Source organism: Neomonachus schauinslandi, chromosome 1, assembly GCF_002201575.2.
Source record: "Neomonachus schauinslandi chromosome 1, ASM220157v2, whole genome shotgun sequence".
In the NCBI taxonomy this organism is placed as follows: Eukaryota; Metazoa; Chordata; class Mammalia; order Carnivora; family Phocidae; genus Neomonachus; species Neomonachus schauinslandi.
In genome coordinates, this window is record NC_058403.1 from 158,590,494 (window position 1) to 158,613,471 (window position 22,978).

General features: G+C 52.9%; 1 protein-coding gene across 2 annotated transcripts in view; it reads right to left on the minus strand.

The window, feature by feature from the left end:
* The window catches only part of IQSEC1 (IQ motif and Sec7 domain ArfGEF 1), a 387,553-nt gene that overhangs the window by 74,794 nt on the left and 289,781 nt on the right, over positions 1–22,978 (minus strand). The window contains exon 1 of one of the 2 annotated variants that reach the window (XM_044920976.1): positions 800–1,061. The exons of the other annotated variant lie outside the window; for it this stretch is intronic. Within the exon in view, the coding sequence (XP_044776911.1) occupies positions 800–864 (65 nt within the window). The 5' untranslated portion in view covers positions 865–1,061. Of the gene's footprint in view, positions 1–799; positions 1,062–22,978 lie in introns of those variants that run through there. 2 annotated transcript variants of the gene reach the window in all.

Genomic DNA, 22,978 nt, shown 5'->3' on the forward strand with positions numbered 1-22,978 from the left:
CCCCCCAAGCATACCTGGACCACCTGCGCACAGCCCGGGAACGAATCCCTCGTCCTCACACACACTTGCCCAGGGTCTCCCTGACAGAGCTGACTCGTAACCTGGGATACAGGCCCAGGGACTCACATAACTAGGCCCACAGGAAGACTCCCTCGCAGCCTCAGCCCGCCTCTATCAGACGCAAGCACGGACGCCCGCCGGCCACACTCGGACTCACAAACTCCAGTCCACTGGGTCCCGCCTGGCGCCGGATACCCACGCGCATCAGTTTCTCCCACGGAAACTCACCCACACACAAGCTCCCATCCCGACAGTCGCTTGGGAGCGAGCATGCACATGCCCGCATGCACACACACACACACACACTCCTGTCCTGACAGCATCTCTTTTTCTCACACGCACGAACTCAGGTCCCGGGTCTGGTTGCACACATACGATTACAGCCACACTCCACCCCGTCAGCCCTCCTCCCTCTCTCACACACAGGCCCTCATCACACACATCCTGACCATCTCACGCACTCCGGCACACCCATCCCCGCAGCCTCTCTGGCACACACTTATACGTACAGCCCCGGCAGGCTCTAACAAACCACTGCACAACAACACAGCACCCGGCTCTCTCACAAACCCACAACATACTGCACGCCAACTGTGCAATGGCTGGGGTTCTGCTGGCTCCCCCACCCTGCCCCGCCAGCCCATTTCCGTGCAGTCCCTCCCCAAGGCCCTCTCGCCCGAACCCCGGCGCCCACTCCCCCCGCCCCACCCCCCGCCTCGGCCCCGCCCGGGTCCCTTACCCGCTGTCAAGTTCCAGCTCCAGCAGGGACTGGGTCCGCTCGGAGTTGCAGTGCAGGCACCACATGGCGGCCGCGGCGGGAGTTGACGGGGCCGAGCGCCCGGGACCCAGGCCCCGCCGAGCGCGGCCGACTCCCGCCGGGGCGGCAGCCCGGGGCCGACACCCGACCACCGGGAGACCTGACCACCCGCCACGCGACCACTTCGGGTCGCCCGGCCCAGTGCCCGCCGGTTCCCGCTGCTCCCGGCCCTAGTCCCAGCCCCAGGCCGGCCAAGCCCTCCCCTCCGCCGCCGCCGCCGCCGCCGCCGCCGCCGCCACCGCCACCCGCCCGCCTGGCGCAGAGCGAGGCCCGGCCGGAGGAATGTGGCCCGGGAGGGGGCGGGGACAGGGGCGGGGCCGGAGGCCGGACTGGGCCCGGCGGGCGGGGCTGCGCGGAGCCTCGTGGGGAAGCGCGGGGGTAGGGCACGATGGGGCGGGGCTGCGCGCAGGGGCGGGGAGAGCCGAGCCAAGTCGGGAGGATCGCAGCGGAGAAGTTCTCCGCAACAGCATCCCTTGTACCTACAAGTTAGGCCCTTTTCTGGGAGGTCTCCCTCCAAAACAGAGTCCTCAAATATACATATCTTCCTTCCTAACGTGTAAGCACAGCAAATACAAAACCCAAACCAGCCAACTCTGCTGATGGCGCCAATCTTCGCCAATCCTCACTTTGGCCGAAGTTTATAAAATGGGACCTCTGCTCCCGGGATGGTGTGGCTCCGGGGCTCCGATGCTCCTGCCCCAGAGAAAAAAGTGGGTTCCATCCTGAGGCCGGAGACGCCCATTTGGGGACTTCTGGGTGAGGATCTGATGAAAGCAGCTTCTTCTTCCCTAAGCCCACCCAACCCCACCAAAGACAACTTTCAGACCCCCATGGCTGGCTTAGAGTAATCCTGCTTCCCTATTAGAGCTCTCTACCTACATTTGGTCCTCAAGACAACATTGTGATATAGGTGGAGCTATTAGTGGCCCCATTTTCCAGAAGAGGAAATTGAGGCTCACCTTAAATGGGTTAACTCTAAGAGGTTTTCCCTCACCTTCTCTTCCAGGCTGCTCATTTCTCCTTACTATAAGCAGTCATGGCTTGCTGTTCTCAATTTGCATATTAACTTGTTTATTATCTGTCCTTGGGCTTCATGAAGGCAGGAATAGAGACCAGCACCCACACTTGTGGAATGCCCAAATGTGGTTGGGAGACATCAAGTGGACACAGACACAATCAAAACCCCACCTGCCCCACCTGCAAGTCCATCTCCTGGAGGGCCAGGCAGCTGGCACGTTTGCAGAAGTCAGGAAGAAGTAGGAAGCCACTAATGCAGGGACATCCTCTTGTGCCCTTTTGAGTCTTTCATTCGGAGGGGGTGGTGCCAAGAGCCTAATGATGAGTGCTTTCCCAGATGGGGAAACTGGAGTGGGGTGGGGGACAGTGAAGGAAGAGGGCTGGGCTGGCCCAGCTTGCAGCACAGGAAAAGGCCATCCCTAGATCCAGTTTAGTGTACCAGGGTTCCCAGGCAACAGGCTGAGCAGGAATCCAGTGCCCCTCACTGCCCGTCTCCACATTTCTCCTCTCTGCTTCTGATGTTGTCTTTGCTACATTAAAAATAAATAAAGACTCAGAATGGGAGAAAATATTTGCAAATCACATATCTGATAAGGGTCTAGTATCTATGCCATATAAAGAACCCTTCCAACTCAACAATAAAAAGGCAAATAACCCAATTAAAAAACGGGCAAAGGATCTGAACAGACACTTCTCCAGAGAAGATATATGAATGTCCAATAAACGCATGAAAAGATGCTGAACATCACTAATCATCTGGGCAATGCAAATCAAAACCACAAGGAGATAGCACCTTATACCCACCAGGATGGCTAGAATCAGGAAGATGGACAAAAGCACCTACACACAAGGCTTCCAGAAGGAGAAGACGTCTGACACACACTGATCAAAGACTGCTACCACGTTCTGTATCCTGGCTGGGGGGAGGGGGAGGTAGGAGAGGATAGTTTTGAAATCATCCAGTTGGGGGAGGGGGTGGAAAACTCCCACTCCAGCTTGAACAGCCCTCTAAAAATAGGTTGCAATAAATGGAGCCAAGAGAATTCCCCCAGCCCAGCTGCTGGAGCACTCCAGAAACAGGCTCCGACCGACAGCCTCACGACCTGGATTCTCCAAGAATTCCAGGCACTTGTCCAGGCCCACGGCCTAGCCGCCTGCCAGGATGGTCTTGGCGACATTGTTCCTGCTGGGATTTAGAAGAAGGGGGTTGAATTTCCCTGTTAGCATTTGGAATGCCAGAGGATGGAGTCCCTGGAAACCAAATGCCTCTTAATTCTCTTGTTTTGTTTTATCGCTCTACAAAGTGTGCCTCTTACTTCTGCTCAGTTAACTGCCTCACAGATTAATAATTTACGGAATCGTGAGGCAAACAACAAAGTTCCAGCCTGGAGAGGCAGAGAAAGTCAATTTTTCTGCTAAAATGACTAGACTGGGCAGAATTCTTACATGTTCCATTTGGGCAAATTGCTTAGCCTTCTGAGTCTCAGTTTTCTCAACTGTAAAGTATGCCTCATGGACCACATCTACCCTGGAGAATTCATCTTGCTGTTTAATTTAACTTAGTAAGCATTTATTAGTGCTTACTCTGTGCCTGTCATCTGAGGCCTCAATGGGAGACACTGATGTGACAAGTGTCCCTCAGTATGATGTTATGATAATCTAGAGGAAGGAGCCTGTAACTGTCCCACAAGAGGCTCCAAAGATGAAGGGACTTTGGGGTAGAGGCTTGAGGGATGAGTAGGAGCTCATATATAGGGGTACAGGATTCAAGAAAGTCATGAAAATGTTTAGTTCCACTGTACCGTCCTGGGTTTCAGTCCTAAGTTGCTTGCCTTGGCCTATTTCATGTGTCATGACCCAATTTCATCCCCATCCCCTTGGCTTCTGACACCAGATATGTATGTAGCACCCCCACCCCCCACCCCGTAAGGCCAACCTTTGCAGTCCCTCTCCCAGAGCTGTCAGGATGAAGGCCAGCCCTCCACACAGCCTGCCTCCAGGCCTGTGTGCCCTGATTGAGGTTTACCTCTTCAGCCCTCGCCACTCATCATGCCCCCTCCACGCACACGATACGTCCAGCAATACAAAACTTCTTTCAAAGCCCCAAAGTCCTGCTGTGCCTGGCTCATAGCTAAGACTTTGGATTTCAGCTTTCAATGTCACCTCTCCCAGAAAGCCACCCCTGACCGGCCCCTAGTCCAAGTTAGACACTCCTCTTAGGCACTCTCGGGTTTACTCTGCACCTGCTCTCCCATCACACCAATGAGCTATATTGCTATTGCCAGGCAGAGTTAGGCTTGCATCCTTCTCTGCAGCATCCACCACACCTACTATGGGACCCGGGAGACAGAGGTGCTCAGCAGTTGAATTAATCTGGCCTGAGAGTCAAATCTGGCCCACTGCCTGCCTTTTTTTTTTTTTTTTTAAAGATTTTATTTATTTGACAGAGAGAGACACAGTGAGAGAGGGAACACAAGCAGGGGGAGCGGGAGAGGGAGAAGCAGGCTTCCTGCTAAGCAGGGAGCCCGATGCGGGGCTCGATCCCAGGACGCTGGGACCATGACCTGAGCCAAAGGCAGACCCTGAACGACTGAGCCACCCAGGCGCCCCTGCCTGCTTTTTTAAAATAAAGTTTTATTGGGGCGCCTGGGTGGCTCAGTCGTTCAGCGTCTGCCTTTGGCTCAGGTCATGATCCCAGGGTCCTGGGATCGAGCCCCACATCGGGCTCCCTGCTCCCCGCATCGGGCTCCCTGCTCCGTGGGAAGCCTGCTTCTCCCTCTCCCGCTCCCCCTGCTTGTGTTCCCTCTCTCGCTGTGTCTCTCTCTGTCAAATAAATAAATAAAATCTTAAAAAAAAAATAAAATAAAGTTTTATTGGAACAGAGTCACACTCATTCACTTATGTATTGTCTGCAGATACTTTTGTGCTACAACAACAAAGCTGAAGAGTTACAATGGAGATAGATGACTTACAATGTCTAAAATATTTATATCTAGCCCTCCACAGAAAAAGTTCGTATACCCTGCAATAAGTCAGGCTCCTCTGAGGGAGTTTCATGTTGGCACCAACTACCCTGCCTGTTTAGCCAGACCTCCAGTGCCCTGGTGCAGGCCCGCCGTGGACAAGATCTGGAAGAGCAGAATCCAGATGTCATGGGGGAAGGTGGTGATTAAAACTATAGGGCTGGGCCAGGTGACCTTCAGACAAGATGGCCACGTGATGGGACAATCCACTGCTAGGAATGACTCCTATGGAGCTCTTTGCCCATGTGTACAAAGACTTAGGTCCAAGGATATTAGTTGTTTGTAACAGCAGAACAGGGAGGAGGAGACATGCAATGTCCCTCAGGGGCGACTGGTTAAGTACACAGCAATACGCCGATCAGTGGAATCCTATGTTAACAAGATGGCGGCAGCACCATACACATAGGAAATGATCTGAGATGTGACACTGTGATTAACAATCCAATAAATGGTGATAAGTATTTATAATAAAATATACAGAACACTAGTGTGCTTATATAGCATCATATAACCATTGACTATTTCTTAAAGAAGATCCAAGAAACATGGACCAGTGGTTGCCTCTGGTAAGGGTAATCAGGTTTCCAAAGATTCCTGGAGATGGGCTTCTGCCCTCTAAGCCTGAAGTCTTATTGGGACAGGGCTGGGAAGGAGAAAGGAGGACTTTTCATTCTATGCCCTTCTATAGTTTTCAAAATTTTACACAAGTGTTTGTTACCTTAAAAAAAAAAAAAGCCAGTGCAATAAAGAAATCAATAAAATCATGGCAACCCACGGGACCGGAGGTCTTCTAGCATCTTGTAGGAGAATCTGAGGCCCTCCAGAACCAGTCCCCAAAGACCCCAAATTCTAGACGGGACTTAGGCCACCTCTCGGGCCCTCTGGATTCCTTTTCCTCTGAGTCGGCTGTGTCTTACTGATGGCCGTGAAAATCAACTGGAGCCCATTTGACTCCCTCTCAGTGCCTGTTAATCGTTCATCTGTTGCTCTTCATAAGACCGAACAAACATCCCTATGGCACGGCCAGGATGCTGGGCGTGGGAGGGGGCCCTCTCATCATCCCTGTGGCCCAAGACCTCATTTTACAGACAGGGAAACTGAGGCCCCGAGTGATAAAGGGATGTGCCCTGGGGTGTGTACTAGAAACAATGACATTGGCCCAGGTGTCCTGCCTCCCAGGCCGCAGTACCCCACCGTCCAGCACACAGCGGGGCTGTGGGTGAGGTGTCGGTTCCCTACAGAAGAGAACTTCTTCCTAGGAGTGTTGGATGCTGTAGGAACCCGGAGGCAGCTGTGCAGAATGCAGAACTGTGTACAGTGGTATCTCAGAGAAGCCCGTCAGTCCCCCGGAACAGAAAGTTTCCAGATAAATCAAGCTGCTCTGAAGTGCCAAGTTACTTTTAAAATTTCACAGAAACCACTTGCAAATCACAGGCTTCCCCAGTTGCCCTACACCAAGTAAAGTAAATGACCTTGGGATAACTTGCTTTGGGAGGCTGGGGGTGGCCTGGAGGGGGCGTAGGGTTGTTTACCGGGAACTAGTCTATATGGCCATCTCCCTGCGCAGGCACTCCTTTGGTTGTCATCCAGGCCCTGACTCCTTCCAGCCTCACTCCCAGCTCCCATCCCTATGCTAGAGCTTCTCCCAGAATGCACTGTGCACTCTTCTGTCCCAGTGCCTTTGCTTATGCGGTTCCCACTCCCCAGGCCACCCTCTTCATCTGCTTGGCAACCTCCCACTCAACCTCTAAGACTCAGCCCAAAGGTCGCCTTCTCTTCAAAGCCCCTCCCAGTGCTCTGTCCCCCAGGTGGGGAGGGAAACCCTCACCTAGACTGTGGGCACCTCAAGGGCGGGGACAATGGCTCTCCATCCACCCTCGTGGTGGTGGGGCTCAGACACTGCCACTGCTCCATGTGACCAGCCACCAGCAGAGCTGAGTACCAACCATAAAAACTCAGTGGTACTTGGGTTGGCCAAGACCCGGACCATGACAGTGAGATTCCAGAGGCTTTAATGTTAGCATATCCTAAATTTTAGGGCTGGACAGAGTCACCGTGAGGAGCCTGAGGCCTACGGGGCAGGGGGGAGGGAGGAGCACTTCCCCAAGACACTCTGGGGCACAGCCAAGAACGAGTTATCATCTGACTTCCCTTCCGCAGCTCCTTCCCCACCGCTCTGACAAAGCAAACCACAGAGTCAGGGAACCATTGTGGTTTGAGGTGTAAGGAGGCTGTTTTCCTGTGGTCTTTAAATGAACAATAAAAATTAGATGCAGGTGCTACTATGCTAACAGTTGACTAATGGATTAACCCAGGCTGTGATGGAAAGATCCTTAGGGAGGGCTTGCAATAACAGAACCACACAGGACACAGGGTCAGATGCAAGGAGAAACGAAACCCCTTACCAACACCGGGTGGCTCTATGGGAGCTCTGAAAAGCCTAGCACATGACAGGTGCTCAGTGACCGACAATGTGAACAAAACGGTCAGGAATGATCACTTCCTCCAAGAAGCCCTCCTAGCCTGGATCCCCAGAGCACTCCATGTTTCTAGGTCCCCAGTGCCCACTGCAACCCCTGCCACAAAGTGGGTAATAGTTTGTTGTAAAAGTGAAGGAAGGTGGCGGGGGTGGCCATGGGTCCGAAGGTGCTGATGGTTTCCCTCATCAGTGTGGCCACCCTTGTGTGCACCCTCCCTCTGTCCTAGTCCTTCTGCTGGGTCCAGCCAGGTCAGCTGAGCTGCTTGCCCTGGGATTTAGGGGGCAGGGCCCACGGAGAATAGACCTGTGGCTTCTAAGTGCCACTACTTGAGTTACAGGTCTCTATTCAAGTGGATGGGAAATGGCCGTTTGCCGGTCTTCTTGCAGGATTCAAGAGGCCTCACGACATCAGGAAGACATTTAGAAGCAAATATCTGAGCTGCCACCTTCATCAGTGAAGGGCTCTTCCCTGACTGCACCGCACCCCACTGCCCTTGAAATCATACTGCACATCACACTTCCCAACAGGTGGCCCTGCCAGCCCTAGGATACAATCAAAGTGACCCCACTTCAGCCCCTCAAACTCAACCCCCCTTTCCCTGGCCGGTAGCACAGGGAAGCCACTTGGCCAGATCCTCAGGTCTGATCCTCTGGGCCCCTCTGTACCTGAGACAGAGCTTAGGCCACCTCGGTTCTCTGCCCCAGACAGAAGAGGCAGCCCTGTGGCCAGTGGGTCTGGACACACATCCCAGCCCCTGACCCCCTTGTGTAACCGTGGGTGAGTCACCCAGCTTCCTGGGGCCTCAGTGTGTGCACCTGTAAACCCTCCTTGCAGGAGTGGTGTGGCGGCTTGGCAGGAACACCTGTAATTGCCTGGCCAGGCCCGGGCACCCAGGAGGCCTTCAGAGCTTGGCAGTCCCTTCCCCTGCTCCACCACTGTCCCCACACAGTGGGAATGCTTATGGCTTGGGGCATCTGTCGGGGTCCATAGCCTAGCTCCCCCGCATCTGATCTTTGATCTTGCACCTTGGGCAAGTGGATGGGTCTCTCTCAGCCTCCTTTCCCACCTCCCTGCCTCTATTTGCCTGTTCCTTAAGTTTGGGGCTGTTACCTCTCTAGACAGCCATGGCCACCCCTCACGGGTGCATACCCTGGATCAGGCACTTTACAGAAGAGGTTGCATTTAATCCTCAACAACCTTCCACTTCACAGATATACTGTGGCTCAGAGAGGTGGGGTAACTTACTTAAGGCCACACACCTAGAGCCTGGATGATAGGGATTTGAGCCCAGGTCCATTTGACCCCCAAACCATGAATGTAATCACAAAGCTAGACCTTCCCTGTCTTCCCCCTACACAAAGTGCTTATCGGATGCAGGCTCTGTGCTAAACACTTTACACGTATCATTCACTTAAGCCTTACAATGACCTTCCTAGGAACATACCACTATTACTATTATCATCCGATCATCCAGAGAAAGAAACTGAGGCTCAGAACGGTTAAAGAATTTGCTTAAGGGCAAACAGCTAGTAAGTGAGGATTTGAACCCAGGGCTGTCTGATTCCCAAGTCTATGCTTATAACACTGTTCCCTCTGGTCTTCAAGGCCCAGTTCCAAGGCCCAGTCCCCTGCAGAAGACAGTTTCCCTTCTCAGCTGATATAATGGAAATAACAAAAGCAAATACACACCCCCCCCCCCCCACCGCCCCACGCTGGCTATGGAGTCAGACACCTGGTTCTGTCCCCTTATTGGCAGTGTGGCCTTGGGCATCGCCATTCTGAGCCTCAGTCTCCTCCTCTGTAAAATGGGAATGAATAACAACGCGTATCACTGATGTTGTTGTAAAGACTTCAGCGGGATACCCAGTGCCCGGCCCTCAGCAAGAGTTCTGCCACCACTGACCCCACTTAGCCAGCTCCCAGGACCCTGATCACAAATCCCCATTCCCTTTGCTCTACTCCCTTCCTGGGGAAAGCCCCACTTGCCCTCTGGAGCGGAGAGCAGCTGAGGAGGAGCTGGTGGGCATGGTGGTAGCTGGCTCTGGGAAGGACTTGAGGCTTCTGCCAGCTCTGCTGGGGCATCCCAGAGGCCCAGGTGGGGTCACACCGGGCAAGCGATCCTGCCTTTTTTCCTTCTCCCCAGCTGTCTGCACCTCTCCCTTCCTCCCTCAACAAAACTACCCCACGGTTGAGCTCACACTCAGAGGGCCTCTTGAACTAGCTTGCCACCAGGATGAATTAAGGTCTGTGGTTCCAAGCCCCACGCCCAGGCCTACAGTCTGGGAAAGAGACAGACCCCCATGAGTGAAGGGCTCTGAGACAGCACACACATGTTCCAATGGACAGGGGCCCGCTTGCTGTCACCTCCTCTGAGGGACCTTCTGGGACACCCCCAGGTAAAGCACATCCCCATTCTCTCTCTCTCATCTAATTCCCTTCAAAGCCCATCTCTCAGCCTATATTTATCTTGCTTAATTACTTGTTTACTTGTTTACCGTCTGTCTCCTCCACCAGAATGGAGCTCTGTGAAGGAGGGGACTTTGTTTACCACTGTAGCCCCAGATGGCACCTGGTCTATAGTACGTGCTCAATAAATGTCTGATAAATGAGTGAGTCATGTTGAACCACAGTCATTCTCATTCAGGGACAACCCCATGGATGGGGCAAGGCCTGTGAGCTGGGAAAGGAAAGGCAGGCCCCCCTCCTGCTCCCCATTCTTACCCTTGTCTTATTCGATCTGAGCCAACACCCCCATTTCCACCATAGATAGATTATGGAAGGGCTGGGCGAAACGGTCTTTCAAAAACACTATTTTTCATCTCCAGTGTGCCCAGTACTTAAAGGAAGATTAAAGATTTTATGAAAAAGATTTTATCCGCTGAAGATTTTATAAAAAAAGATGCATCCCTTTGGCAGAGCAAATGACCATCCTTGACATATTTGGGTTTCTTTCCTGGGAGCTTTGCTTAAACTGGGGCCCATCTGTATTAAAGGGAGCAGATAAAGTGAGGGAATCGAGGGGGAAATATGGAATCTGCAAGGCCTCGTTCTGTTTCAGATTCAGACACGTGGCATTCCAGGGAGCCACTAGAGAAGGAGCTTGCTTACTCCTGAGCAGCGTGTTCCTACTGCAGAACAGCAGCTACCAAGAGGTGCCAAGCCCAGGCAAGGCCCCAGTGGCCCTCTCCTTTAATGAATAGATGCGTTCATTTATAACAAGTGCCAGGGACACCTGTTTTGCAAACGGATGCCATTAAGTGCTCCTAAAACATCAGCCTCTCTTAAGTGGGTTAAAAATTCCCCTCCGCAATCTTCTTTATGTTATTGATTTAAACAACACCTTCTCTTATCCCGCTGGGAGAAGACTGCAACCAGCTTGACCCGACTGCACTGATTCGGAATTAATGGACGCGGGATATGTGTGATGCCTGACTCATTGTTTGAATAAATCCATAACTGAGAACATGTGCGTTCCTGAATGTGTTCGACAACTGCCCCCAACATTCATTACTACCTACCACGTGTCAGGCACCAGCTGGGGAATCTCAGAGGATGCAGAAGCAAACAGACGTGGGCCCTACCTTCCGATGCTTGGTGAGTAAGGGGACTGCAGGCAAATCACAATCATTGGTGCCAGCCCTGTTCCCACACGAGTTCACATAATCCTGACAGCAGCTCTACAAGGTGGGTTTGCACCCCGGTTTATCACGGAGGCCCTGAAGCCCAGAGTGTAAGTCATTTGTCCAAAGACGCACAACCTCTAAATGATGGCGCTGGGATTAGCACCCACCTATGCTGACACTCAGCCTGTGTTCTCTCTACTCCACCAGTGGTTCTCAACGGGTGTTCTGGGAACAGCAACAGTAGCAGTCTCAGCTGGGAATTGTTGCAATTGCAAATTCCCACACTCCAGGAGGGTCTGATGCCTGCCACAGTTTGGGAAGCTTGCGCCAGCCAGGGCACTGGAGTGGGTCATCAGTGTGGTATGGGAGCCACCTGACATAAGATCAGGACTGACTGTGAGCTGGTGGGATGGCCATTTAGGGAAGGCTTCCTGGAGGAGGTGATGTCTGTCTTGGGATCTGTGGCATGAATGGGAATTCACTGGGTGGCCCAGCAAGGGAAGGGCACTCCAGGTATAGGGAACAGCATAGGCAAAGGCTTGGTGAGCTTGGGAAAATATAATCGTAGTTCTGCATATATGTGGAGTGTGAAGTGTGGGGATGGGTGAGCTGTGAGGAATGAGGCCAGAGGGTGAAGGGGGAAGAATTCTGCTGGCAGAAGTGGCCTGGATTTATCCTCAGGTTGGTTTTCCCAATGACCACAAAGCACATGTATACCAATTACATAACATCAGGGAAACTCGATCTTCATCAAAAAAAAAAAAAAAAAAGTCTCACTGAGAATAAATTGAATTTTCCCATAAAAACAAATCACCCAAACTAAAACAGTTATAAAATCCTGCTTGGATCCTGTTATCAGCAGAAGGCCTGTGCTGGAGGCCTGCTCTGGGTTTGTTTTAACACAGAGAACCCATGTTATAGAAGGCAGCCATAAAACAGAAGGATGCTTTTTATATCCTGATAGGGAATCAGATACAAGATGTATTGCTAGGTGAAACAAGTAAAATGATGAATGCTGTATTTGTATAAAAGGAAGGGGCAGGAGTAATCACACACATGCACACACGCTGACGTGTGCATAAAATATCTCTGGACAGTGGTTACCTCTGGGGGAACTTGACAGGGCTGGGAGGGTGGTTCGCTGTTCACTGTGTGCCTTTTTTTTTTTTAAAGATTTTATTTATTTATTTTGAGAGAGAAAGAGAATGAGAGAGAGAGCACATGAGAGGGGGGAGGGTCAGAGGCAGAAGCAGGCTCCCTGCCGAGCAGGGAGCCCGATGCGGGACTCGATCCCGGGACTCCAGGATCACGACCTGAGCCGAAGGCAGTCGCTTAACCAACTGAGCCACCCAGGCGCCCAACACTGTGTGCCTTTTATATCTTTAATTGTTGAACTACGTGACTATATAATGCCATAAAAATAAGAAACAAGGGGCGCCCGGGTGGCTCAGTCGTTGGGCGTCTGCCTTCGGCTCAGGTCATGATCCCAGGGTCTTGGGATCGAGCCCCGCCATCGGGCTCCCTGCTCAGCGGGAGGCCTGCTTCTCCCTCCCCCACTCCCCCTGCCTGTGTTCCCTCTCTCGCTGTGTCTCTCTCTGTCAAATAAATAAATAAAATCTTTAAAAAAAAAAAAGAAGAAACAAGCCTTTTTTTGAGTGCTTCAGAGGTATCAGCACCAACCAACACTTTGGTCTTGAAGTAACTGGCAGGGCTGAAAGAGCACTGGGAGGAGAATAACACTCTCCTGGGTCCTGTGTGATTGTGTGCCTTGTCACTGGACGCGGAGTCTGCGGCTCACCTGGAATCATGTCATATGGCCCGGGTCTCACACTTCCACCTGCTTGGTGGATAACAGGGATCAGAGAATACACTTTCTGCAGCAAGAAATATCCCTAAGCATGTAGTGACTTTACTGCCATCTAAGGCTGGCGGGGGTGGGGGGGTCAGGTGGGGCAGTAGGGGCGGTGGGGGTGGGGGGAGGTCAAGGCTGTCTTCCTATCCTCTTGGGAACAAGACTTAGCTGCCATCCCATCGTGCACCTCTTGCACTGTGCAGAGAGAAGATCAGGCCTCAGGGAGCACCTCCTGTGTGCTGGGCAGGTGTCTGCAGCTTGGCATGCACTCTCCTGTGCACGGTTATCAAGTCCTATTACGTAGCCCACCAGGAAACTGAGACACAGAGAGGTTCAATGGATTGCCTGAGGCCACTCAGCTCATAGTGGCAGAGCTGGGATTCCAATCCCTAGGCTATGCAGGAAAAGCCTCTGAGGCTCTGAGCCAAGTGGGCCTTGGGCTGCTAAGGGAATGCGACCCCATGAAATAAGAGTAAACCTGGAGACCCAGACGGGGCTGCCCCAGACTCCTGGAGTGGATCCATAACGAGCATCCCTTATGCAACATAGCCCACAGACAATTTTGGTCTCTCTCGCAGTTTCCATAAATGAGTATAATTTCTGTGTTAATAGCAAAGATATCAAGGTTTGGAACCCCCTGGAGTGTTAGAAGTGCAATTTGTAATTACAAACATACAACAATTTGTTCAACACGTCAGCTCTGTCCGCAGTAATTATTACCCTGGTTAAGGGTAATCCCCGCAGTGCACGGGAATGGGAAACCAGGAGTGGGTGCGCTGGGCTTGGACCCCAGTTGTCTTCCTTGAGGCCATTTCTTCTCCCCAGATCCCTCCTGTTCCCTCCCACAGTGGGCCGCATCTTGTGGCCGCTGCTCCCCCCCGCCCCGCCCCCAACTGTGGGCCTCTCACGGGCTCGGCCCTGCCTACGGGCACCCAAGTAGGGACAAGCAGGCATTCCTTCTTGGCAGGCATCCCTAGTGAATCCTGCCTCCCGCCCTCAGGAGGGGCCCTATTCCAGCTGCTGTTGCCCGAGCACCGATTCTGCGCCCAATTCTGCGCCTGGTGCTTCGAGGGGCTCACAGTGGGTCTCGGCAACCTTCCCAGCCATAAGAGAGAGCACAGTCCACACCTTACAGAAGGGACAGAGGCCCAGATGTACAAGATGCACTTGCACAAGATGCAAGATCACACACCAGAACACAGGGAGCTGGGATTTGATACCAACGGATGGCCCAAGCCATGAGGGTCCCCACTCTGGGATGCAGACTCTGGTTGCAATGGATGAAATGAAGTATGCAACACACGTTGGCTCCTCTTGTGCTTTAACTCCAGGGCAAGGTATGGGGGCCAAGGGAAGCAGGGGAAGGCACTCCAGGCTCTGAAGGCCTCCTGGGTGCCTAGCTCCGGCTATGCTAACTGTGGGGCACTCATTCTGGGCTTTACACACGTGACTTGTGGATGCCCTGTCCACCCTGTGAAGCTGGGACCTCATCATTTCATGCATTTCACTGGCCAAGGCTGCAGAGCAGAGATCTGGGCCCCAGCACTCCCCTGCAAAGTGGGGGTTCACCCAGCAGTCCCCAGGTTGGGCTTGGTGGCAAATTAAGATTGGTTTAAAAAGACAGCTCAGGGCACAGCTGGTGGAGCCATCCTTGGAGAGGATGAAAGATGGGGTGGTGACAGCTGTGGGCTGGAGCCACTGAACCAGCGGTCTGGGTGTCAGACTGGGGTGCAGGCGAGGAGCAGGGGGAAGGGTGGCTGGCCCTGGCCTGACCAACCCCACCTCTCACTAGGCTGGTCTTGGCGGGGCCCGTCCACCTGCCACCGCTGGAGGGCTGGCGCCACCTGTCGACCTTATGGAGAACTGCAGCCTGGCCTTCCCAGCCCCAGGACAGAGCTGGCAGGACCCCATGGTACCCCAGCCTTGGGACAGGTGTAGAAAGGGGCAGCTGAGTGAGCTTCTGGACCCCACCCTAACCTTCCTCAATCAAACCTCTTCCATCCTGCCTGAACAACCTAAGACACCCTCCTCCCCAACCCTCCTTGATGTACAGAGGGAGGGCAGATGGGTTAGGAAGCAGAGCCAAGACTCAAACCCATTTTCACTGACATTTCAATCTAACAACAAATCACCCTGCTTCAAACCGTGGCTCCTCACTGCTTACAAAATCATCACCAAACTCTTTGCTATGCCCACAAGGCCCTGCAGATTTGGCCTCTGCTCTCCTTACTTGGCCTCAGCCTCTTACCAGAGGGTTGGCTCCTGCCCTGGCCCTTTGCAAATGCCAATCCCTCTGTCCACACTCTTTTCAACTACTTAAGCCCGACTCCACCTTCATGCCTCAGCTCCTTCGGGAAGGCCTTGCCTGACCTCCTCACAGGGCCCACTGAGCAATTCCTCCTAGCACCTGGTTGATGTTGTTCCGGAGAGCATTTCCCTCTCCTATGGGACAGCTGTGTGAGGGTAAGGATCATGTCTGCTGGATTCACCATTTATTTCAGCCGCAGGGCAGTGCCTGGCACATACTAGATACTTGAGAAACCTTTGTAGATGAAATGAAGTATGTCTAGTTCACATGAGTCCCTGTGTCAAAATTAACATGCCTTCATAAACAAAACATTCATTTCTCAAGGGGCCAGGCACAGAGGTAAAGGTATTTCATACTTGAGCTCTGGTGGAGGGGGGGGTGATATTAACAGACAATAAAGTAGGGGGGGTCTGTGCACAGATGTCCTGACCAGGAATAGACAGCCAGGAAAAGCTAGAGCTGAGATGTGACCCAGATCTGTTTTGAGTCAAGCCATTTTGTGGCCCTTGAGGCCAGGCATATGGCCCAGTTCCCTCTGAGGTTTCACCCGGCTGGGTTTGTTCACGCTGCTCACACAGATGGAAGACAGTGTTTAGAGTTCCTTTTCCCCTGAGGTTACCAACAGAGTCCTGGAGAGAGATTCTAGAAAGTTAAGCATAGGAAGGCTGCCTACGTGGGGAGGAGAACCCACCACACCCTGGCATCTCTCCTTTGCCACTGAGCATGCTCAAGGCCGGTTCTACCACCAGCATGCAGGGCTCCTCTGTGTGTAAATCTGTAAAAGGCGCCCTCTTCTGGTGGACACAGCCTCTTAGGCTCCTGCTTGGACTGCATTGTTCCTTTGCCAACTGCTCTTACACAGTGCACAACCTGAACATCTGTACACTAGAGATGCCTGGAGCTCCGCCCTCCTGGGTGACTATGACCCTTGGTCCCTGCTGTCCTTCTGACACCAGCAGTGGATCCTGCTCTTCCTTCAAGGGGGCAGGGAGCCCTTCCGGTAAGCCTTTATAGTTATGCATGCAGGACATGTGGCCACATGTAGCCACCAGCTGCCTTCCTTTCTCAGACCCTGGGAGAGAGTAAGCCCCAGAGAAAGCCCTCTGGGAGATTTACATGGCAGAGATAAGACACTGGCAGGTCCAGAAATCACAAGGCCCACAGAGAAAACATCAGCAAAACTTAGCACTGACTTAAGCTGCCTCATGGAGGACTGTGAAAGCTTAACAGGAAGGCAGGGAAAACCCCAGCCCACATCATGGGTATTAGCTCAGGTGGGATGAATGACATGTGGCTTGCCTGGGTCTTCAAGGAGACAGACCCTCAGTCCTCTCAGAGAGGCTGCCGTACGTCCTGGGCTTCTGCACTGAGCCAGGAGCCCGGAGGAGGCCAGGGCTGGCTCAAGGTCACCCAATGGCCAGCTGGCAGCCAGGCTGGGCCCATGCCAGGTCCCCAGGCTCCACCCTCGCTCCAGACCCAGATCTGCTGGAGTGGGGAGGAGGGGGAGCTGGTCTCCAACTCGGGCCTTCACCAGGCACAGAGGGACTGTTCTTTGCAGCTCAACAATCCCCCTGTTTGCCCCGTGCCAGGCTACAGCCTCCCTCGAGTCCTGCTGATGAAGAAAATCTGGTGCCAGCGTCCACAAATATGTGTGCCTTCTGGAGGGAGGAGGCAAGTCAGACTCTCTAGCCGAGTGGGTGGATTTAAAGGCCCAGAAGGAAGTCAAAGGGTGGGCGCAGAGCAAGCTACCGGGTGTTTTCTTTAAAATACAGTGCAGGGATTAAATACACACAGATATAGCTCCTGAATATTTCCGACCAGATACCCCCAAAATGCTCCTCATGTTTGCTCTGAATAGGGGGTGGGGGGCATATGCAGTTTTCACTGTATATTCTTACAATGTTGAATATTTTTACCAGGTGTCTGTTTTCCTAAGCAAATACTAAACTCATAGAAAAACCAAAAATAAAAGGCCCAGGAAGAAAGGAAACAGCCAGGGGCTCAGAATTTCAGAGATGGAGCTCAGGTACTGACCTTCCCTGTAACAAACAAAAGCTGAGGGGCGCCTGGGGGGCTCAGATGGTTAAGCGTCTGCCTTCAGCTCAGGTCATGATCCTGGGGTCCTGGGCTCGAGTCCCGCATCAGGCTCCCTGCTCAGCGGGGAGTCTGCTTCTCCCCCTGGCTCTCCCCCTACTTGTGCTCGTTCTCTCTCCCTCTCTGTCAAATAAATAAATAAAATCTTAAAAAAAAGACATAACAAACAAACCAACCAAAAGGTGAGATTACCTGTGCTTGCTGGGAGCTGGGCCATGTTGGTGGCCCATTCGTGCATGGTTGCATTTTGGCCTCAGAGTGACCTGAAGAGCCAGGCCTATTATCGTCACTCCCGCTACACAAACCGGGAGACATGACCCGAAGTCCTAGCCACAAGCCTAGTCTGGCTCTTGCTCCTGGCCTCAACTTCCTCCTAGAGACCCAAAGTTCTCAGAGAGCCCCAGGGAGGAGTGATGCTGCTCCAGAGGGAACGTGCCTCGTCAGGCCACCGACGGGAGCAAAGCCTGCAACTTCCGGGGCCACGTAGGCAGGCTGCTGAGAAGAGGCAGGGCCGTTCTCTCAGTCCAGGCCCCTGCTGAACCACAGCCCCTCCCCGGGGCCTCAGTTTCCTGGTCTATTAAATGGGTGAGTCTTCCATGTTTTGCTTGGTAGGAATAAAGCTTACCCAAGCGGTGCCTGGCGCATGGAAGGTGCTCAGTCTATACCCACTTCCTCCCTCCTCCTCCCCTGCCCTGACAACTCCACGAGCAGTAAGGTAGTGGCCACTGCCTGGGGAAAGGCAGCGGGATCTGGAGGGCCGACTGGAGGTTGGCAGTGACCCCTCCTATCTACTGGGCATGCCCTGGACACTGAAGAGGACGCAGAGCCCCTTGGGAGACAGGTGGGCAGGGTGCCCGAGCATGTGTGTGAGCTCGAGTGAGCTTGCATAGCGGCCTGAATCTGGCGGGCCCTTGCTGCACGCTGTGGCCCCTCCATCCTACCTCTCGCTGCCTCCAACAGACCTAGATTCAAAGAGCTTAGGAGGGGATGTTTATTTTCTAGACGGACGTACCCAGAGTTGGGCAGGGAAGACGCGGCCAGGGATCACCCTGGCCCTCCCTTACCTTGGTCCAGTGCCCTGGGTGGGGGGCCTCCTGCCACAAACAGCACAGCCTTGCTGGCCTCTGGGGCCTCCTCTGCGGCCCACGTAGGTAAGCTCCCGCAGCCCTTCCCCGGCCAGTGCAGTTGGCAGCGTGGGTCATAAGCCCTCAGCCCCTGCTTAATCCGCCAGGGCCCTGGTCAGCGCCAGCGGGACACGTGACACCCGCAGCTCCACAGACCTGTTTGGCAGGAGTGGCAGCTGGTCTGGTGGGGGAGGGCTGCCTGCCCAGCCCGCCCTGCCCTCGGGGCAGTGCCTGGTCACCTCACTCCTCCTGGCTCTTGGGGTCCAGAGCCTGTGGTCCTGGGCTCCTGCCCGCCTTCCTGGGAAAGGTACCAGTATGTGGATGGGGAGGCAGGGCAGATGGGGAAAAGGGCACACCTGTCACCAAATGGTGCTGGGTAATGGTGTGTGTGTGTGTGTGTGTGTGTGTGAGTGCACACATGTGCACACTCAGAATGGGACCCTTATTGCACACCATACACAATCAATTCCAGGTAGATTAAAGATCTAATGTAAAACATACAGAAGAATATTCATGACCACAGAGTAGGAAAGGATTTCTTAAAACACAAGACATTAATAATGAAGTGAAAGATAAATTTGACTACTTAAATTAAGAACTCTGAAATGAAGACGTTCACCCCAAGAACCCAGAAAAAGTTAAAAAGGCAAGATATTTACAACGTATGTAAATGATCAAGGAGTCAAGTCTCAAATGCCTAAAGAACCTCCCACCCCAAATCAACAAGAAAATAAAAAGACAGCCCAAGATGGGCAAAAGACTTGACCAGGCACTTCACCAAAGAAGAGATCCAAATGGCCAATAAACATACAAAAATGGCCCAACCTCATTGGCAATCAGGGAACTGCAAATGAACCTCACAGTGAGAAACCATTCCACACTCACTAGGTGAGCAACAACGGCGAAGACTGATAATAGAAGGTGCTAGGGCGAAGGGGGCGCAATAGGAGGGAATGACCACCCAGTGTACTTTCCGGCCCAGTTAGAGGTAACGCGCAAGAGAAGTGTACGCCCTGCGCACTAGGATACAGACAGGTGCAAGAACAACAGCCCCAAACTAAAAACCACCCACAGGTCCATCACAGTAGACCGGATACGTCAGCTGGGGCCTTGTGATACGAGGGAATACTACACAGCAGTGATAAGGACTCACCACAGCTACTTAGGACTGAATGAGCCACACAGCCGCGAGTTCAAGCCCAAGAAGCCAGACCCAAACAAGTATCTACAGCCTCAGGCTATTTCCAGACAGCTCGAAAATAAGAAAAACAGAAAAACTGAAGGATACTGTAAAGAGTTGTTCAGCTAGGTGGTAAGACAGCGAGAACAAGAGCATTATCATCACAGAAGCCGCAATGGTGACGATCTTTGAGGCATACTGGCTGGGGATGAACACAGAGCAGGGGTGGGCGGAGGGTTGTTTCTGACACCGCTCTGTTTCCTGACGCAGGCGGTAGGCACATGTGTATTTCAATCATTCTTCTTTAGGCTGCTGCACATACGCCTTTTCACTTTCCCATGCGACAGATTCCTACCACATTTAAATAGACACATTGGTGTGGTATGGGTAGGGGGTAGGTGGGGACCCCAAGCTGTGACTGCAGAGCCACCTGCCCCCACCTGCCACACCCCGACACAATAGCCACCTCAGCCACGTGGGACATCTGAGCTGAAAGGGCTCATCGTACCCTCTCATTTTCAAGACAAGCACGGAGGATCAGAGTCAGAAAGGAACTTGCCCAAGGCTGCAGAGCAAGTCAGGGCCAGGACTGGAATCTAGGTCTTAAACCAGGGTTCGTTCCTCTTCCTTTTGGAAAAATTTTCCCATTGCAAATCACCTTTAACACCAATCGGGGCAGACTCATTCTGTTTAGCACTTGGCGCTCTCTGGAATTTTTATTCGCTTACTTATTCATTGCGGGGCTGTGGTCATTAGAACACAAGCTCCTGGAGGAAAGGGCTTTTTGTCCATTTTGCTCCTGTGGTAAAATAGGTGTTCCATAAATATTTGTTGAATGAATAAATGAATGGAGCTGACATTTCTATTTGGACTTGGAGGCCCCAGAAACACTTAGCGGCTCCTGTGATAGCCCCAAAGGAGAAAATGAAAAATAACTGTATGACACTGACACACTTTTTCAGAGTTATTTTCCTAACTGCCTCAGGTGGCTGGCACCATCACCACTCCCATCTTCAGGAGGAGGAAACTGAGGCTCAGGGAGGCCTAGTGACTTGTCCCAGGTCACGGAGCTAGGAAGTGGACAGCTCGTGTTTGAACCCAGCCCCAGAAGCAGGCTGGCCCTCAGCCGGTCCACGAAAGGATCCCCGTATCAGGATCAGCATGCTTCAGCCCCTCCTGCCCACCCCCCACCCCGACCTCTTTTAGGTGCCAGTTACAGCTTCCAAAGTGATTTCTGGTCTCTTCCAAACTCCTTTGGCCCAGGGAGGGGAAGGGACCTGTCCAAAGTAACAGGGAGTTCAGCTCTCTGCCTTCAAGCTTCCCAAGGTAGTATGACCAACAGTGACCCCAGGGCAGCTCACGGATTTGCCATAAGACACTCAATTTCTGTATTGTTCACTTCATACCAAATCCTCAGGCCCCCTGGCTAAGTCCAAAAGCTAGTCCTAGTTCTGCATCTGGATGAGCTGAATAATGAAACATTCCCAGAATACCCTCAGGCAACTGGCTTTATTAAAACACCTGGGCACTTAGCATTTTTACAAACCTATATTACCATCCCGTTAGCTTTCACCAAGCCCTCAGATGATAATTAAAAAAATAAAAAATCATTGGCTCTGGGAGTCTCGGAGCTACAACGAGTAGGCGAGAGGGACATGTCTGCGTCTCCAGGGCACCTAAACCGACTGATATATAATAAATCCTCTGTCCAGCCTCAGTTTGCATACCTCCAGTGAAGGGAACTCACTACCTCCTAAGGCAGCTGGTTTCTTGTTTGGATCCAGGTCAGTTGAGCACAAGGAAAACTTCTATCAGCCCCTGGCTCTAGGGCCAATGAGGTGCCTCAGCCACTGTTCTGCCCTTGGGGAATTCAGTCGTGAGTGACTGCATCATCCCAAAAGAATGGGACACAGCACAGGCTAGGATTACCTTCCAGAGAGGCAGCAGGGGAGGCCCCAACCATTATACCCCCATCACATATGGCACGTGGATTTATGTGGGTCAGCCCAGACTCCGTGCTCACTTGAGAACCCCTCTGGGAGGGATGCCTCCCTGAGAGCATCAGGGCATGAAAACTGGCAAACTGTGAGGCTCTGGGCCCAAGGAACTGAAAGGATTGCCATCGGTGGTAGGGGGAGGGGGCAGCATTCCCAGTCGTTCCCGCTGGCCTGTGGGGTTGACATCATTGTTTTAATATTATGCTTCCAGAACCTTCATACACATTAATGGATGGGTCTGTGGTTTTGCAGATGAAATGGGATAATATATGTGAGAGCCACTGTGACAGCGTCTGGCAAGGAGCAGATGCTTAAAAAATGTTTGCTGGATTTGAATTGCAATCATGCTGGATCAGAAGTTCTTCGAAGAGTCACTGAGAACTTGGCTGCCTGTGTCCTGCCTTCCCAAGTTGGCACGTGCTGTGGTAGCCCAATGGAAGGGCCCTGGGAGCAGGAGGGGATTCCTGCAGCCTGGTGACTCATCCATGCCCCTGCGTACTCCCCGGAGGGGGAGACACAGGGACTCAGGGCAGGCTTTGCTGCAGTGGTGACATCGACAAGCGTACGGATGAACAGAGCTTTCTAGGTGGCAGGGTGGGGGGGTGCACTCCTGCGGGAGCTAGGACAGGGCGAGGATGGGGTCCAGAGGGAAGGCAGGGGTCACTAGAAGATGCTGCTCCCCAAAGCAGGATTGAGTTACACTTCACTGTGGCAACAACCAGGTCTGAGTGCGGGGAACCCCAGCCCACATGGACCTCACCAACACGATGGGCCTTTGCCCAGCCTCTTTTATGCAAAACACACTTTCCTGATAGGAACAAACAATCGCATTCCCTACCCCCTGATTCCGAAACACAAGCCGGGAGTGATGAGACCAGACACTGGCGACAGAGAGCTGGCTTAGGCTAGTTGATTCCCCATCCCAGGCGTCAGAACACTGGTGGGGAAGAAAGCTGAAGAAACAAAGGGTCACAAGTTCTGGCTTGGCCTTGGCACTCCCCTCTGCACAGTGGGGAAGGGGCATGACTAACAGCAGGGGGGCTGCTGTGGGGGGCAGGTATGGGGTGGGCAGGAGAGGGCAGGCTGGTCAGAGCTGCAGCTGGAAGGGCAGACAGCCACTGGCCCTTTCAAAGCCGCCTTGACAGAGGATGGCCACTCTGGTCATGAGACCGAAGATTACTTAATGTTTGCAAACTGTGCAGGAGCCAGAGTCCCCTGCAGAGGAAGGCACCAGTCCCCTTCCTTGTCCCTCCCCTGCAGGGACCTCTGTGGGAACACCGAGTCCTCTGAGTGTTCCCTAGGCAGCAGCTCCCCAAGGATGGCTGGACTGCTGGAGAGCTGGAGACAGTGGGACGCGGAGTGACCTTGAACACGTTCCTGCCTCTCTCTGGCCTCAGTTTCTC